Genomic DNA, 17,222 nt, shown 5'->3' on the forward strand with positions numbered 1-17,222 from the left:
CTCATCAGGAATCTTTCTCGTAACCTCCAGGGAGACCAGGACTAGATGCTCATGGAACAGGTTGAGATGCAGGCCCAGGGTGTCAGGTTTGGTGAAAAAAGCCTGCCATGAATGAGGAAGGCTGACCCATGGCCAGAAGCTGGGAATAGGACTGTATACAGCCCGGCAGTTGTCACCAGGAGGGCTTGAGGGCACAAGTTTTGAAGCACCAATCCCTATAACTCTCAGAACTGGTAGATGTCTGGGATGGCAAGTGATGGTCCAGGTCTAGAGTTGCCAGATTAAACAAATAAAAATTCATGACATGCAGTCCAATTAGAATTTCAGATTATATATATATATATGTATGTGTGTGTATACACACACATACATACATGTATATGTACATATGTACATATATTTAGTATAAATATGTCCTGTACAATATTTGGGACATACTTACACTACAAAAGCTATGTGTTGTTTATCTGAAATTCAGATTTAAGTGAGTGTCTTGTATTTTATCTGGCAACCCTACCTAGGGCTTCTCTGAGCTGCCTCTAACCTCAGAAGAGGGCCAGAGCCCCCATGTGACTTTGGCCCAAGGTGGGCACTGCACCCAAGGTGGGTGAGGAGCAAGTAGGGTCAGCATATGGACTTCCAGGACAGAGACAGCCTGTCCTTGCCTGTGTCTGGGCAGGGGCAGGAAGTGGATTTGTGCCGAGCGGCGTGACAAGATGCTGGCACCGTGCTAAGCCTTCACTGTGGTCTCCTTTAGCCCTCCTGCAACTCTGTGAGTTAGGTGTTATCGCTGTTATCCCCGTCCTAGAGATGAGGAGCCCGGAGCTCCACAATGTGAAGACCACAGGACTGCTGAGTGCAGGAGCAGGGATTGAAGCCCCTGGGGCTGCTGCCAGGTCTGGGATTAGCTGAACCTCCTAGGCCCTTCTCTCTGGTAATCCCACGGGTTTAAGGTGGGAGTAGCCCCCACCCGTGGATCCCCAGGGCAGGAAGTGTTCCCAGTTTCTCCTGGCCCAGGGCCAGGGTCTTGTCCAGCCTCACATGCTTGCTGGGGATTCCAGGCTGGGAGGCGGATCTGCAGAGTTCCTTTGGTCCCTGTCTGGCCAGGACAGTCCCCAGTAGCACAGGCTGCCCATGGGCACTGCCATCCACTGTGCGGGTGCCCATGGGAGGCACTCAGGGCTGGCCGCTGCCTCGCAGGCCCAGCCTTCCCTGAACCCCGGGGCTGGCCTGGGCAGCTTCCCCTGCCGTTAGCATTAGCCCCCTGAGTGGGGCCAGAGGGGGCTCCCTGAGGAGCTCCAGGCTCCAAGTCCCAGCCCCTCTAGGAGGAGGCGGTGGCCGAGGCTCAGCAGCCAGAGGCTTCTCAGCTCGGAGCTCCAGAGCCAGATGTAACATTGACCTTAAATGGTAAAAGCTCCCCAGAGTGAAGAGAGGCTGGCCGGAGGAGGAAAAGGGAATAACTCAGTTTTAGGTAAGTCATTGCTATATCTAAGAATAACCTGCTCTTCAGCTGGGACGCAAGGGACCCATCTCCTCCTTAAAGGTACAGGGTGCTGGGATGGGGGCGCTTGAGTTTAACTTTCAGGGGAATTGGCTTTATTGGGTGCCATTTCAGCTGAGTATTTTTATTGTTGCTGTCATGATTTTTAAGTAAGAAGTGAATCTTGCCAGTCCTAACTTAACTAAACCGTGCTCTGTCTGCTGCTGCTTGGGAAGCATGCACAGGCTAGGTGAAAATGTGGGTTCCGACTGGAGAGCCCACCCCCAGATTTCCTGTGGGTCTCTCTGGGGAACGTGGGTCCCAGCTTATGTAAGCCCTTGCGCAGGGCTTCCACCACCACCCTCGCCCGCTACCCTTTTTCCAGCTTGCCTCTGTGCTTACTTGTACCTCCCTCTGCCACCTCCTCCCGCAGCCCTGTGCTGTACTCTCCCATCCACTTAGGACCCTGTGTGGGCCCAGCTCTATCTCTGTCCTTGACCTTGTCCCTGTTTCTGTCCCTGCCCCTCCTGTCCTATGTTCTGGTTGCAGCCCCTGCTTTCATCTCTGTCTCCATCTCTCCTTCTGTGTTCAGCTTTGTCCCCTGTGCCATTTCCCTCCTCCCTGGAGGGGGTACCTATGCCCAACCTGTGCCCCTAGCCCTGCTCACCTCCAGGAGCTCGGTGTCAAAGCTAAATGGGACTCAGACTGGCTTTCTTCAAAGGAAAGGCCAGGGGACAGAGACCAGAGAAGGGCCTAGCTGTCTTGCTCCCTCCTGCCCAGGAAATGCTCGGGAAAGCCTGGAGATGCTCTGCAGTTTGAGTTAACAGAGTGAAGGATCTGGGACCCGTGGTCAGTGCTCCTGCCTCCTAGAGTTCGGCAGCTGGTGTCCTCTTAACACTCTTCAGGCTACTTTGTGGGTCCAGGGGGGATAGGGGAGTAAAGCCCATGGACTTGTCGGAGATGAGTCTCCTGCAGGGGAAGGGGGAAGCTTCCCAGGACTCTTCAGCTGGAAGCACTTAGGGAGTCAGAGTTCGCTAAGGGTTCTATCATCCCCACCAGGGGGCAATGACACGCTGGTGAGATAGGTGGGGTTAGCTCCCCTGTGAACTTACCAGGCACTTTTCTGGGGAGGAAACACAGGTTAAGTAACTTGCTTAAGGTCAGACTGCTAAGGAAGAGCAGGGCTAGAACTTGAACCCAAGTCTGACTCTAACGGCAGAGTCAGCTAGTTGTGAAGCCTTAAATAGCTTCTTGTGATTTCGGACTAAATGGACAATACAGTTATCATCATCATGTTTGGTTATCTTGATTCAGTGGTGTGTGTGTGTGTGTGTGTCAGTGTGTCTGTGTTGGGGGTGACTGTATTCATAGCTAATGTAACATTCTCTATGCTTGTAGTAAGTAGGACATTCCTACATACTCTCAAAGGTCATCTGGGAGATGTAATCAGGTACTAATTGCCACAACATGATCAAAGATCCATAAACATGGATGAAAAAAAAAAAAAGCAAACACATCATTCTTAATGTACATCAAACACTGTTCTAAGCACGTTCTGTATAGTAATTCACCGTCCACAACTCTCTAGGGTATGGATTGTTATTGTCCTCATCTCGTAAATAGGGAGATTTTAGCATGGAGAGGTCACAGAGCTGGTAAGAGGTGGTGCTGGCCTTTGAACCCAGGCAGCCTGTCTCTGGAGGCTCTGCTCCTACCCAACATGCTCTGTTCGTCTCCAGTTGGTACCACTTCGAGACGGTAGTGGAGGAAGCACCAACTGTCTTCCAATGCTCTGCCTAAGGCTTTCCATGCATGGTTTCTTGTGTTCTCCTCAGTAATGAGATGAGGGTGGTATCTTTACCCAATTTTACAGGGAAGACACTAGGACTAGGGGATGTAAAATGACTTCTCCAAGGTCACCCAGCCACCAAATGTCAGAGGAGGGAATTCTGTATCTTGGATGAGGATAGTTAACGCCTTCTGCTTGGCACTGATTGACAGGAGGACCAGTGGGCTGGCTCATAGCTTCAGGGTGAGGGGTTCTAAGTCTCTGTGAGAGGAAGCTGGATGCCTTGCCTGATGGGCTGAACTATACGTACCAGTCCCCGCTTCTCAAATGGCCCTGCCTCTTTTTCTCAAGTCTTGGTAAGGAAGATAGATGACTGCAGCTCACACCTCCAAAAGGGGGGAGACTGAGTGCTGTGATAGCAGAGACCTTGTCTCATTCTCCACTGTGTGTCCTGCATCCAGAATGATGCTGGGAGGTATCGAGTGTTCAGGATCAATTTGTTTTCATTATGAAGAAATGAACATAATGCTCACAAAGTGTGTTGCAGTTAAGCGGGGCCCTGGTTTATTGTGTAATGTATACCTGATGTTCAGATTCGTTTAGTCTGGCATGGTGGGGGTCTCAAGTTAGCCATCTTCTCTCACCCTACCACCTCTTCTGGGTAGCCCCATGGAGCCACTGGGCTGCCTCTCAGCCATTCTATCTGTGGCTCAGCAGTCATCTGAGGGGTTCTGACCAAGGAGGAGCAGAAACCTGGATGGGTGGGGAGGAGAGATTTTGCCCCTGCTACTTGGGGAGCTCTTTGAATTAGTGGGAGGGAGATAGAGAGCTGAGTTCTTGTGTAGTAAATGTAAAAATTGATATAAATTGAGTCCTACTTGAGATCCTTGGGCCAGGATCTGTGCTAGAATGTTATTTCACTTAATCCTTGCGATAGAGATGAGGCCACTGTGGTAGAAAGAGGTATAGCAATGTGCCCAAGGCCATGTAGCTGGTAGGTGGTGAGCGGGGATTCCAGCTCAGGCCGCTTAGATCCAAAGCGGGGACTTCCTGTGCTAGATGCCACATCTCGGGGAAGTTATCAAGTGCCATAGTCCAAATGCTGGAAAAATCCAGAAAAGGGGGAAAGGGATATTGTGTTTGCCCTATAAACCCTGGAGGTCAGAGCCTGAGGTTCAGGGGACAGCTCAGGGCAGCCTAGCTAGATGGGATACAAAGGCAACAGAAGCCTGTGACTTTAGACAAGCCCTGCCTCCTGTGTAAGAGCCTTATCCAGAGGAGAAGGAAAGCAGGTGACAGCCAGTCGGCCAGAGAATCTCCCTCCCAGTGGGCCACAACTGTAAAAAACAATTTTCAAAGGCTGGGCTTAATCAGTTCTGGTTACTTTCTTTCTAGGACTTTTTTTACATATATTTTTTACTCAACTTCTTTTCCTAGTAATAAAAGTAATATGCATTCTGTGCTAGGGTTTCTTATAAAATATAGAAATAAGTATAAATAAGAAATTCAGAAGTAAATAAGAAGAAATTAAAAATCCCTCCAGAATCCTACTTAATATTACAGTGTGTTTCTTTCTCTATATTTCTCTGTATTTTATAAAACTAAGGTCTTACTATATGTGGTTTTATAGTCTGTTTACAAAAATTTTTTAAAGAGATTTTATTTATTTGAGAGAGCGCACGCGCACAAGCCCAAGAGCAGGGTGGTGTGGAGGGACAGAGTAAAAGGGAGAAGGGGACTCCTGGCTGAGCAGCGAGCCTGCCAATGAGGGTTTTAATCAGATGTTTAACTAACTGAGCCACCCAGGTGCCCCTGCTTTAAAATTTTTAAAGACTTAATTTTTTAGGGCATTTTAAGGCTCACAACAGAAAGGAAGATACAGAGATTTCCCACATACCCCCTACTTCAACATGTGCAGCCTCCCCCATTAGCAACAACCCCTACCAGAGTAGTTCATTTGTTACAACTGGTGAACCTACCCTGACACATAATTACGATCCCAAGTCCATGGTTTATCATGGGGCTCATTCTTGGTGTTGTTCAATCTCTAGATTTAGGCAAATGTATAAGGACATGTCTCCATTATAGTATCATGCAGAGTAGCTTCCATTGCCCTAAAGATCCCCTGTGTTCCAGCTATGAACCCAACTCCTAGCAACCACTGATCTTTTCACTTTCTCCATAGTTTGGCCTTTTCCAGAATGTCAGAGAGTTGGAATCAAACAGTATGTGGCCTTTTCAGACTGGCTTCTTCCACTTAGCAACATGCATTTGAGTCTCCTCTACGTCTTTTTTTTTTTTCTCTGTCTTTTCATGGCTTGATAACTCTTTTTTTTTTTTTTTTTTTTTTTTTTTTTTTTTTTTTTTTTTAGCACGGATAATATTATGCTGCTCTTCATGTACTATGGTTTATCCACTCTTACTGAAGGGTGTTTTAGTCTGATTTTTCTTTTTTTTTTTAAAGGTTGTATTTATTTATTCATGAGACAGAGAGAGAGAGAGAGACAGAGACAGAGACAGAGAGAGAGACGCAGAGGGAGAAGCAGGCTCCATGCAGGGTGCCCAACGTGGGACTCAATCCCGGGACTCTCCCAGGGTCACGCCCTGGGCCGAAGGCAGGCGCTAAACAGCTGAGCCACCCAGGGATCCCTTTTTTTCCTTTTATTTATTTTTATTTTATTTTTTTCCCTTTTATTTATTTTTAAAAAAGATTTTATTTATTCATTCACGAGAGACACAGATAGAGACAGAGAGAAAGAGAGACAGAGACAGAGAGAGAGAGGCAGAGACACAGGCAGAGGGAGAAGCAGGCTCCATGCAGGGAGCCGATGCAGGACTTGGTCCCAGGACTCCAGGATCACGCCCTGGGCTAGGGGCAGGCGCTAAACTGCTGAGCCACCCAAAGATCCCCCCTTTTTTTCCCTTTTAACTGGACATTCTGCATGATCATTTTTCCATCTCGTTAAAGATACTTCAAAACACGATGTTTCAATGGTTGTATAATACAGAATATTAGCTGTGCCACGGTTTAATCATTGTTCCTCTCATTGGGCATGTACAAATGTGGCTTTTCTTGGAAACTCATGTGTGTCGTTTGAAAACTCAGCCCTCAGAGGCAGACTTGCACAGTGGGGCCCAAGGTGTGGCTTATTCTGCAAGATGGTTTTAAGTGGGGTACTGACTCAGCCTGGAACACACGAACTCGCATCACAAGAAGGTTATTCCCTTGTCGGTTATTTTTAGTCCTTCCACAGAGAAGAAAGCCTTGATCTGAGGTAGCCTGGGAATGAGGAAGGCTTACAGGACTAAAACCAGAAGTCCTAGGCCACTCAGGACAAGTTGTTCACAAACTTGAACTGGCTGTGCCTTCGACATCTTTCAGACCCTGGCTTGTCTCTCTTCTTGACAAAAAGAGAGCAATCCTTAGGCCCAGAGCTTTTGTCAGGCAATAGCTAGTATTTAGTAAGTGTTTTCACTTAATTTATTTTTATAACTCCTCTCTTTGTGGTATAAGTGGCACTGAGTTTTTCATTTATGGTAGGGATATAAAGTTTCCTTTTTGGATAAATATAATGACAAGTGTAGATAATACTTATTGAGCACTTACTTTATGCCAGGTACTTTTTTTTTTTTAAAGATTTATTTATTTATTCATTCATGAGAGACACACACAGAGAGAGAGAGAGAGAGAGAGAGAGAGGCAGAGACACAGGCAGAGGGAGAAGCAGGCTCCCCATAGGGAGCCCAATGCAGGACTCGATCCCGGATCCTGGGATCATGCCCTGAGCTGAAGGCAGGTGCTCAATCGCTGAGTCACCCAGGTGTCCCTGTGCTAGGTGTTCTAAGGCTTTACTGGAAGTACTTCATTTAGCCTACACAGAAACCCCCTGAAGTATGATTATGATTATCCCTGTTATACAGATTAGGAAACTGAGGCAAAGAGAGGGCAAGGAACTTATCCAGCAACACAAAGCTGGTAAATGACAGAGTTGGGATTTCAACCCTGGTTTTCTAGCTCATTGCTAAGGCAAGTTAAAGAATAGTAAAAAAAAAAAAAAAAAAAGTAAATCAATGAATATATAGGTGGCACATGGATGTGGCAGGAAAATATGAAGGTGGTGTGCAGATGACTCAAGTCTAGGAAGCACTGGCTTGGAGGGAATCAGGTTCTATGAGTAGGGGCATCAGTGGATGCAGGATGTGGGGGATGAGATCATACACTGCTCACAGCAGGGCTGTAGGCTGGCATGGGGTGCAGAGGGCATGGTGGCTGCCCTGACAAGGGACACACAGAACCACACGGAGTTCTGCCAAAGACAGGCTAAATGGGAGGATATTTCCAGAAAGCCTAAGGTCCTAGTTCATTAGAAGGAGAGAAAGCCAGAGGGCACCCTTGATGTTGCTACTACACGTGTGGTTAAAACAGTGCTGGCCCCCAGTCAGGAGGTAGGATCAGCGTTGACCATGTCTTCCCTCATTATCATAGTGAGAGATATCACCTCCAGCTAGAAGTAGCACTGTGTTCTGGTAGAAAGTGCAGCCCCTGGAGTGACTGTGTGGCTCTACCACTGGCCAGCTGTCCACCTTGGCTGCACCTAATCTTGCTGGGCTTCAGTTTCTTCTCCGGTGAGATGGAGATAACGATGGTGCTTTGCAGGGGTAAGTAAGTCCCTTAGCCAGGGTCTGTTCTTAGCACCTGGTAAACATGAGCTATTATTGTAGCTATAGCTTCTGTGTTTCCTCTTTCAGAGATCCCATCAGAGATATTTCTGTATGGGGTATGAGGCTCAGAATGTCCATAATTCTGGGTCCTATTCTCACCTCTGTTAACGTCACAAGGACAGTAACAGGCTTACTCTCTAGATGACTGGCCTTTGGCACCTGGTGGGGTCTCTAAGGACGCCCAGTGAAAACACTTCTTCCTTCACTTAAGCTGTGATTCTCATGGAGAATCTAACATCTCCCTATGGCTGATAAGGCTGGTATTGAAGAATAGGGCTTATATTGGCAGGCAAGTAGACCTTCTTTTTATTATCATTTTAAAGACATTTAATTCCAGTTTAATTAACGTATAGTGTTATATTAATTTCAGGTGTACAAGTGACTCAATAATTCTATCCATTACTCAGTGCTCATCATGATAAGTGTACTCTTAATCCCCATCACCGATTTCACCCATACCCCTCCCCTCCTCCCCTTTGGTGACCACCAGTTTGTTCTCTATAGTTAAGAATCTGTTTCTTGGTTTGTCTCTTTTTTTCTTTTTTGGTTGTTTTGTTTCTTAAATTCCATATTTGAGTGGAATCCTATGGTATTTGTCTTTCTCTGACTGACTTATTTACCTTAGCATTATTCTCTCTTGATCCATCCATCTTACTATACATGGTAAGATTTCATTCTTTTTTATGGCTAACATTCCATTATATATATAAATTTATATATCTATTAAATTTATATATTTATTAAATTAAAAAATATTTTTTACATCTTCTTTATCCATTCATCAGTTAATGGATACTGGGCTGCTTCTATAATTTGGCTATTGTAAATAATGCTGCAATAAACATAGGGGTGCATATATCTCTTCAAATTAGTGCTTTCGTATTCTTTGAGTAAATGCCCAGTTGTGGATCATATGGTAATTGTGTTTTTTAATTTTGGCGGAATCTCCATGCTATTCTCCAGAGTGGTTGCACTAGTTTGCACTCCCACCAACAGGGCATGAAGGTTCCTATTGCTCCACATCCTCGCCAACACTTGCTGTTTCTTGAGGTTTTGATTTTAGCCACTCTGACAGGTGTGACGTGATATTTCATTGTGGGTTTGATTTGCATTTCCCTGATGTTGAACATCCTTTTGCATGTCTGTTGGCCATCTGTATGTCTTCTTTGGAGAAATGTCTGTTCATGTCTTCTGCTCATTTTTAAATTGGATTATTTGGGGTTTTCTGGTGTTGAGTTGTATAAATTCTTTATATATTTTGGATACTAACCCTTCATTGAATATGTCATTTGAAAATATCTTCTCCCACTCAGTAGATTGCCTTTCAGTTTTGTCAATTGTTTCCTTCATTGTACATAGAATTTTTATTTTGACGAAGTCCCAATAGTTTCATTTCCCTTGCTGCTTTGGCCAATGTCATAAAAATTATGACCTGTACTCTCTTCTAGGATTTTTATGGTTTCAGGTTTCACATTTAGGTCTTTAATCTACCTTGAGTTTATTGTTGTGTATGATGTTATAAGTGGTTCAGTTCCATTTTTTTCTGTTTTTAAAAATTCAATTTAGTTAACATATACTGTATAATTAATTTCAAGGGTAGAATTTAGTGATTAATCAGTTTTATATAACACCCAGTGCTCATTACATCAGTGCCCTCCTTAATGTCCATCTTCAGGTATCCCTTCCCCCAACCACCTACCCTCCAGCAACCCTCAGTTTGTTTCCTAGAGTCAAGAGTCTCTTATGGTTTGCCTCCCTCCCTGTTTTTATCTTATTTTACTTTTTCTTCCCTTCCCCTAGGTGCATCTGTTTTGTTTCTTAAATTCCACATTTGAGTGAAATTATATGTTGTCTTTCTCTGACTGACTTATTTTGCTTAGCATAATACCCCGTAGTTCCATCCACATTGTTGCAAAGGCAAGGTTTCATTCTTTTTGATGGCTGAGTAATATCCCATTTGCATGTGGCTGTCTAGTTTTTCCAACACCATTTATTGAAGAGACTGTCTTTTTCCCATTCCATATTCTTGCCTTCTTTGTCAAAGGTTAATTGACAAGTAGGCTTTCTAAAGTTGAGTTCAGCCAATTTACCCCATCCCTATGGAGTGCCCTCTAGAGGAAGCAGGCCCCCTTAAATCAGGAGCAAGGAGGAGCAGAGTAGAATCTGTGGGTAGCAGAACCTCCGGCAGGCAGCATATTCCCAAGAGAAAGGGAAGAGGAAAGGGCTGAGCTAGTCAGTTGACCCTTGTTAGAACTCACTATCAGATAGCTATTCCCCTGGCCAGAGGAGGTAGGGGGGGTGGATCTTCCTGGACAAATGAAACAATCATCTAGAAGAAGAAGCATTATGCCCCTAACAGTACCACAGTGAGGGCCTAGCCCAAACTAGTTGCAAAGCTGGTCTCTCAAGTGGTGTACATCTGGTAGATGTATCACATCCTAGTGACAGGCAAGGAGCTTTCAGGTTACAGGGGTTGCCACATAGTCCTAAGAGTGCGGGAACCCCAGCTCCTCCCTTTTCTGCCTGATGGAACCCCATCCTTTCTCTTTGCAAGTTGCCCAGTGGTCATCTGTTTGAAAAGCAGTCTTTCTGCGGACAAGACAAGCATCCAACTAGAAGCATGTGCTGTGAATTTGGTTTTGTGCAAGTTCCATTTTGGCAGCTCCAGTCAGGAAGCAAATGACCTCCTAACACCCCTTCCTCTGGGATACTTCATATAGATAATGAAAGGAGGGGTTCGGAACAACCATTGTTTGAGCATGCTGTTCATGCCAGGCATTTTATATATACTATCTCATTAAACTCAGATCATAGCCATCCAAGGGAGATATTTGTGAGCAAATGACTCAAGCCACGTATTCAAGACAACTAAAAGGAAATAGTAAGTAAACAAAGCGGAGTCAAAACTATCAGATCTCTAATTCGCAGCAACTTCTATCTGTCTGGCTCATATATCTGGGCCATAGGGCAGAGTGAGAATATCCAACCCCTGTCCCTACTCGTATAGTTGGAGCCCAGGAGGTCCTGACACTGCTGCTCAGAGCAGACGCCCTGAGCTTTGGTGCAAGAGTCTGGGCAGCTACTCTACTGCATCTGCTCTGCTTTGTATCTCTCTTTTGTCTTCTTTCAGTACGTGACAATCTTGATGAGGTCTCATAACCTTGTCTATGAGCAAGCCTCTTCTTGTAGGAAAATACAAGTCTAGAATCTCTATTGCAAGAAATGCCGTGTCCTACACTATGAGTCTTGAGTCACTCTCTGACTCACCAAGGCTTGTGCCCTAAAAGATCACGGATCCTGCCATGGTCACCCAGTCTGCCTCAGAGGCAATGTGGGGTAGTGGTTGGGACCACAGTTTCTCAAATCAAATGACTTGAATCAAGTCTCAGCCTTGCAACTTACCGTCTGACCTTGGGCAAATGATCTAACCTCTTCTGTCTTACTCTCCTGATGTATAAAATAGGGCTGATATGACCACAATATATCTTGCTCAAAGACTTGTTATGAAGATGAAATGGATTGGTGTATTTAAATAACTCATCTGTGTATAAGTACTCAACAAATAGTAACTATTATTCAAGGCCAGGCTAATGTTGAACATGTGGACTCCTCTATTTTGTGACCCCAAATGATTGGGTTTTTAAAGGGCTTTCCTGTCACGATATTTTCGACCTGTTTGGGGCTTGGTTCCCTTGTATAAATAATATAATGTATTCCTGGGCTTTTTACCTCAGACATCTTTCCTGTTCCCCAGCTGAGGTCCAACTGGTCCCTATTGTAGTTTAGAAGGTGATGGTGACAGGGAAATACAAATCAAAACCACAATGAGATACCACCTCACACCAGTGATAATGGGGAAAATTAACAAGGCAGGAAACCACAAATGTTGGAGAGGATGCGGAGAAAAGGGAACCCTCCTGCACTGTTGGTGGGAATGTGAACTGGTGCAGCCACTCTGGAAAACTGTGTGGAGGTTCCTCAAAGAGTTAAAAATAGACCTGCCCTACGACCCAGCAATTGCACTGTTGGGGATTTACCCCAAAGATACAGATGCAATGAAACGCCAGGACACCTGCACCCCAATGTTTCTAGCAGCAATGTTCACAATAGCCTAACTGTGGAAGGAGCCTCAGTGTCCATTGAAAGATGAATGGATAAAGAAGATGTGGTTTATGTATACAATGGAATATTACTCAGCCATTAGAAATAATGAATACCCACCATTTGCTTCAACGTGGATGGAACTGGAAGGTATGCTGAGTGAAGTAAGTCAATCAGAGAAGGACAAACATTATATGTTCTCATTCATTTGGGGAATATAAATAATAGTGAAAAGGAATATAAGGGAAGGGAGAAGAAATGTGTGGGAAATATCAAGGGAGACAGAACATAAAGACTCCTAACTCTGGGAAACAAACTAGGGGTGGTGGAAGGGGAGGAGGGCGGGGGGTGGGGGTGAATAGGTGATGGGCACTGAGAGGGGCACTTGACGGGATGAGCACTGGGTGTTATTCTGTATGTTGGTAAATTGAACACCAATAAAAAATAAATTTATAAAAAAAAAAAGAAGTTGATGGTGATGAGGTAAGATATTGTCAGGAGGAACCTAGATGGCTGGATTACAAGAGGACTCCCTAAGGAGTATCATCATGGGGATGTTCCAAGGTCCTGGGCCTATCTGTAAGCCTAGTCAGTGGCCTGGAGTTATTGTTCACATGGAGACTGACCCATGATAATCAAACTCATAAGAGACTGAAGTATATAATTCTGAATTTTTGTGTGCTAATATATGGTAAGAGATAACTCTTTCCAGTGCCAAGACCTGGAAGATGAAGATTTTGCTCAGAAGGTAGAAAATTCTGTTTCACCTAGGTTATAATCTGGCCTAATAGCCCTCTCTGCCTATAACAGAGAGACTTCCCAGAGCACAGGAGGAGTTTCTCCCCCTGGAAGCCTTAGAGAAGCATTTCTCTTTATAGTCCCCTTTCATTTTGTAGAAAGATGGGATTTGCTGGAAGGTAGTTCAGAGAATCAAAGGAAAAAGTAGACAGCTAGGTCTCAGGAAGATAATCCCTACGGCAGTACTGCAGACCTGAAAACAGGAACTTGCCAACTTTTTTTCTAGAGCAGAGGTCTTCTCTAGGACAAAGGCTTTTTTTTTTTTTTAAAGATTTTATTTATTTATTCATGAGAAACACACAGAGAGAGAGAGGGAGCAGAGACACAAGCAGAGGGAGAAGCGGGCTTCATGCAGGGAGCCCGATGTGGGATTCGATCCGGGTTTCCAGGATCATGCCCTGGGCCGAAGGCGGCGCTAAACCACTGAGCCCCCAAGGGCTGCCCTAGGACAAAGGCTGTTTGTTTGATGGTTCATCTCATTAATTAAAAAAAATTGTTTTAGCATGCACCTCCAATTTATGTGCATTTCTTTATTTTAAAATATTTAAATTATTTTATTTTAAATCATATTCACGAGCTACATTAATATGCTAGTTATTTTATAAAACACATAAAAATGAAAATTTTAAAGGCTGACAAAGGTGAAATTATATATGAAAACCATGCTTTGTTTTTTTAAACAGTGCCACCAGCTTTCCTTAAAAGAATATTCCTTAGTGAGAGTTCATTATGTTTTAACATCTCAGCACTTTGGATAACCCCTAGCTTCAATGACTGTCATGGTAAATGATATACTGTAACAGTCAGTCTCCCAGCAAGGAACCAAATCCAACTCAACTGGCTCAAGAGACTTCAACAGAAGGACTATTTATAAATGATGATGCCCAGGCACCCCAAAATAAGCAACAGCAAGAGGCTGTTACCAGAAAGAGAAAAAATAGTGAGACCAGAATCCAGTGACATGGGGAGCCAGAGAAGAAGGTCCTTCCAGAATGAGCTGTAGTTAAGTAGGGATACAGCCATGCCAGAGATGTAGTGCTGAAGCAAGAAAGAATAGGAAAGAAAATGCCCCAACCTTTCTCTCCTCCCACCTTCTGCTGGCCCATTGACCAATCTCAGGTAGCAAGCATGAAAGCCCAAGATACATCCTGCATGTGTCATCTGGAAGCACAGGGCACAGAATGGATGGGTTGGGGGCAGGGAGAAAGGGAGGTCAGGAGAAGGATAACCAGCTCATACAGCTGTAGAAGGGCATCATTACTTACTGAATTGTGAGTAAAATTATAAGCAAAATTTTCAGTTTGAATCACCAGTTTGCAAAAAATGTTTGAGAGTTGCTTTTGGTGTTTGTAGTTTTGGTAGTATCTTCATTCCGCATTTTTTGCGGGAGCCTTTTAAGCCACTTGCCCATTTTTATGATGGTTGGTTTGGTTAAACCTAGATAAACATATTTCACTAACTCATTTACTTGGGCACATACAAATTGTGTCATACTTCACTGAAAGCAAATGTATACATGAGGGTATAGAGTTTCTCCTGTTCTTTCAGGGTGTCTTACAAACTGGGCATGACAGTGACCTTTCAACACAGGGACTGAATGAAGGCACCATTGTTGATCTTTTAATACTAAGAAAGTAGAAATTCCAGTTGTTTTCCCATCCCACAGGACTATCTTGCTCATTCCCTGGGCACTCATACTCCACTCTGAAGACCACTCTAGGGCACAGTCCTTGGCTTGGCCAGGGTCCAGTGACCCTTAGTCTCTGTCTATGTTCTTGGGAGAGAGAGCCCGATAGACCCAGCTTGGGCCAGCCGTGGTCAGGCAACAGGATCATCAAGCACAGATGCGGCCATCTGTACCAAGAGATGGGGAACCATCTCTTGTATATAGGGATTCCTCCTAGGGAAGGGGAAATTGCCAAAAGCAAAAGTCTTTCCAAAGGATGTTGTCACCTGCCAACTCATAATTGTCTTCCTGTCCTGCCATCTGGGATCTCAGTAAAGCTTCTCTCTCTCTCTCTCTCTCTCTCTCTCTCTCTCTTTTTAAGATTTGATTTATTTATTTGAGAGAGGGAAACAGAGCTCATGCATGGGGGAAGGGGAAGAGGGAGAGGAAGACTCCCCACTGATTAGGGAGCCAGATATAGGGCTTGATCTCAGAATCCTGGGATCATGACCTGAGCCGAAGGCAGACACTTGACTGACTGAGCCACCCAGGCACTGTCCCCACTCTTATCAAGCCTCTTAACCCTTCAGCCACATTTATAGACAATTTCTTGGGTTACTTCCACAGATAACTAATCGTATCCCTTGAATATGGTGTTTTACAGGGTTGTATAGGAAGGCAGCCTCATTTCCTTGCTGTTGTCCCTTGCTGATGTACAGACAATTTCGACAGGTGTGGGGTTTACAGGGCCTTACATTAAGAGAGCCAGATGGTTCTTTGGTCAGCTAGGCCCAGCAGAGAAAGAAGGATGTAGGGATGGGGCTCAAGGATATGGGACATGAGACCCAGAAACACTTGGCAAGTTGTCCCTGTCTCATGACTCTTCAGTCTGTATGACACAAAAGTTGCTCAGACACACAAAGAAGGCAAGCCTGCCTTTTTAGTGTCCTGGAAGGAAAGATTACACTTGTTGAAATCTGCAGGGGGCTTATTTGGCTTGACAATAACAAGAGTGATAATAACGTACTTATTACCAGTTACTATAACAGCTATCATTTGTTGAACACCAGATATATACTGTGTTAAGTGCTTTATGTATATTCTCTCTTGTTTTTGTAGCACCCTGTGAGATAGGTAATAATATTATCTCCATTTTGCTAATGAGAAAACCAAAGTTTTCTGAGGTTCATTCATTAACTCAGGATTTCAGTGGAAGGTGGCAAGGTCAAGACTCCACTGCCCTTGGTGCAAAGTGTGTGCAGCCCATCAGCAGATGGGATCTCACACTTGGAACTTTCAGGACAGGAAGAGGTAGAGGCTGCACCAGTAAGAACTTTAAAAAGGTTAGGTCATCATGGATTTATAGAGAAGTATTAAGGTAAGCAAGAACCATGGCAAGTTTATAGCAGGTTGTTGGTGGATACAGAGTGAGTGAATGAATGAATAAACACTCCTAGGTTTGAAGACAGTGAATGTCTTCCAATATCCATTCCTGGTGCTGAAATGAAGACAACATAGAAGCAAGGGTTCTCAAGTTCTAGGCTTCGCTCTGCTACCAACTCATTTTGTGCCCTTGAGCAAATCACTTCTTCCTTCTGAGGCCTTGGTTTCCCCATCTGTGAGCCATTCATTCTCCAAGGCCCAGAGATTTACTCCAATAGTCGTATAACTGAGGCTATCCTGGAGCATCGATCGTGTTAGTTGCTGCATCTGTGACATGGAGGATTGCAGATGTGTTAGAAGAGTCAGCTATTATTGTCTGTTTTCTAAAAGCCTATGCAGTGCCTTTGTGGGCAGTCAGAACTGGGATCAGGTCCAGAGTAAAATGGAAGGCTGTATATATAAGAAAACATTTACTGCTGAAGGAAATGCTTATTCATTTTCTTTCTTATTAACAAGGCACTTGACTCATGCTTTGGACATTTGCGGTTCAGATCAGGGATGTGTTGTGTTTGTTGCTAATAAAAGCAGCCTCTGGAGCCTGGTTTCTCTTCCCTCACATTACAGGGTCAGCTGCTCTAAGCCCTTCAGCTTTGGGAATAGTTGGGTGTATACTATGGAATGAAGTTAGGAGCAAAAGGGCTAGAAGTCCCTTGGAAGAGATTTGGAACACTAGAATTTGGCGACCTCCAGGAGGCACTGGGTACCCTTTCAGGGCTCCCTAAATGGAGGAGATTTTTGGGAACTTGAGGATACCCCCTAAAATGATTCCCTGCAGAGCATGTTCTCAGACTATGTCTCAGGTGATCCTCCCAGAGGACCATACAGCCATGTTGTCTGTGTAACCTCACATGGATTCTCTGGATTTCATAGTTTTAACCTCTCCTTCTGCCCCCCTGCCCTGCCCCAGGGCCACACTGGATTTTTGTGGGCCCTAGGCATTTCTTCCTTCATGAGCCCCTTTTTCCTTAAGAAATTTATTTTATAACTATGTTGATATATAGATAAATACATTAATACTATCTATTAAGATATTTTCTTTGGCCCAAAAGTTTTATGATTTTTTTCCTTCTGATTTTAAAGAAATTAAAACATTTTCATGGGCACTAGGCATTGTTCCCATCATACTTAGTGGATAGGTCAGCCCTGCCCCTATCACCTTACTTCTCAGAGCACAGTCTAGGGACCAACAGTGTCAGCATCACCTGGGAGCTTATTAGCAATGC

The 17,222-nt window shown here is 44.4% G+C and overlaps 1 protein-coding gene across 12 annotated transcripts in view; it reads left to right on the plus strand.

Annotated features, from left to right (window-relative positions):
- Window positions 1–745: 745 nt before the first annotated feature.
- The window catches only part of IRAG1 (inositol 1,4,5-triphosphate receptor associated 1), a 125,302-nt gene continuing 108,825 nt past the window's right edge, over window positions 746–17,222 (plus strand). For 4 of the 12 annotated variants that reach the window (XR_011995337.1, XR_011995338.1, XM_026008252.2 and 1 more), the window contains exon 1: window positions 1,321–1,543. Coding sequence is in view for 4 of the 12 variants with exons in the window: in XM_026008252.2 (XP_025864037.2) it covers window positions 1,405–1,543 (139 nt within the window). In the remaining 8 variants the exon portion in view is untranslated. Of the gene's footprint in view, window positions 1,544–17,222 lie in introns of all 12 variants that reach the window. The other 8 variants (XM_072727278.1, XM_072727282.1, XM_072727286.1 and 5 more) reach the window with 8 other exon arrangements.

Source organism: Vulpes vulpes, chromosome 11 (assembly GCF_048418805.1).
Source record: "Vulpes vulpes isolate BD-2025 chromosome 11, VulVul3, whole genome shotgun sequence".
Lineage (NCBI taxonomy): Eukaryota > Metazoa > Chordata > Mammalia > Carnivora > Canidae > Vulpes > Vulpes vulpes.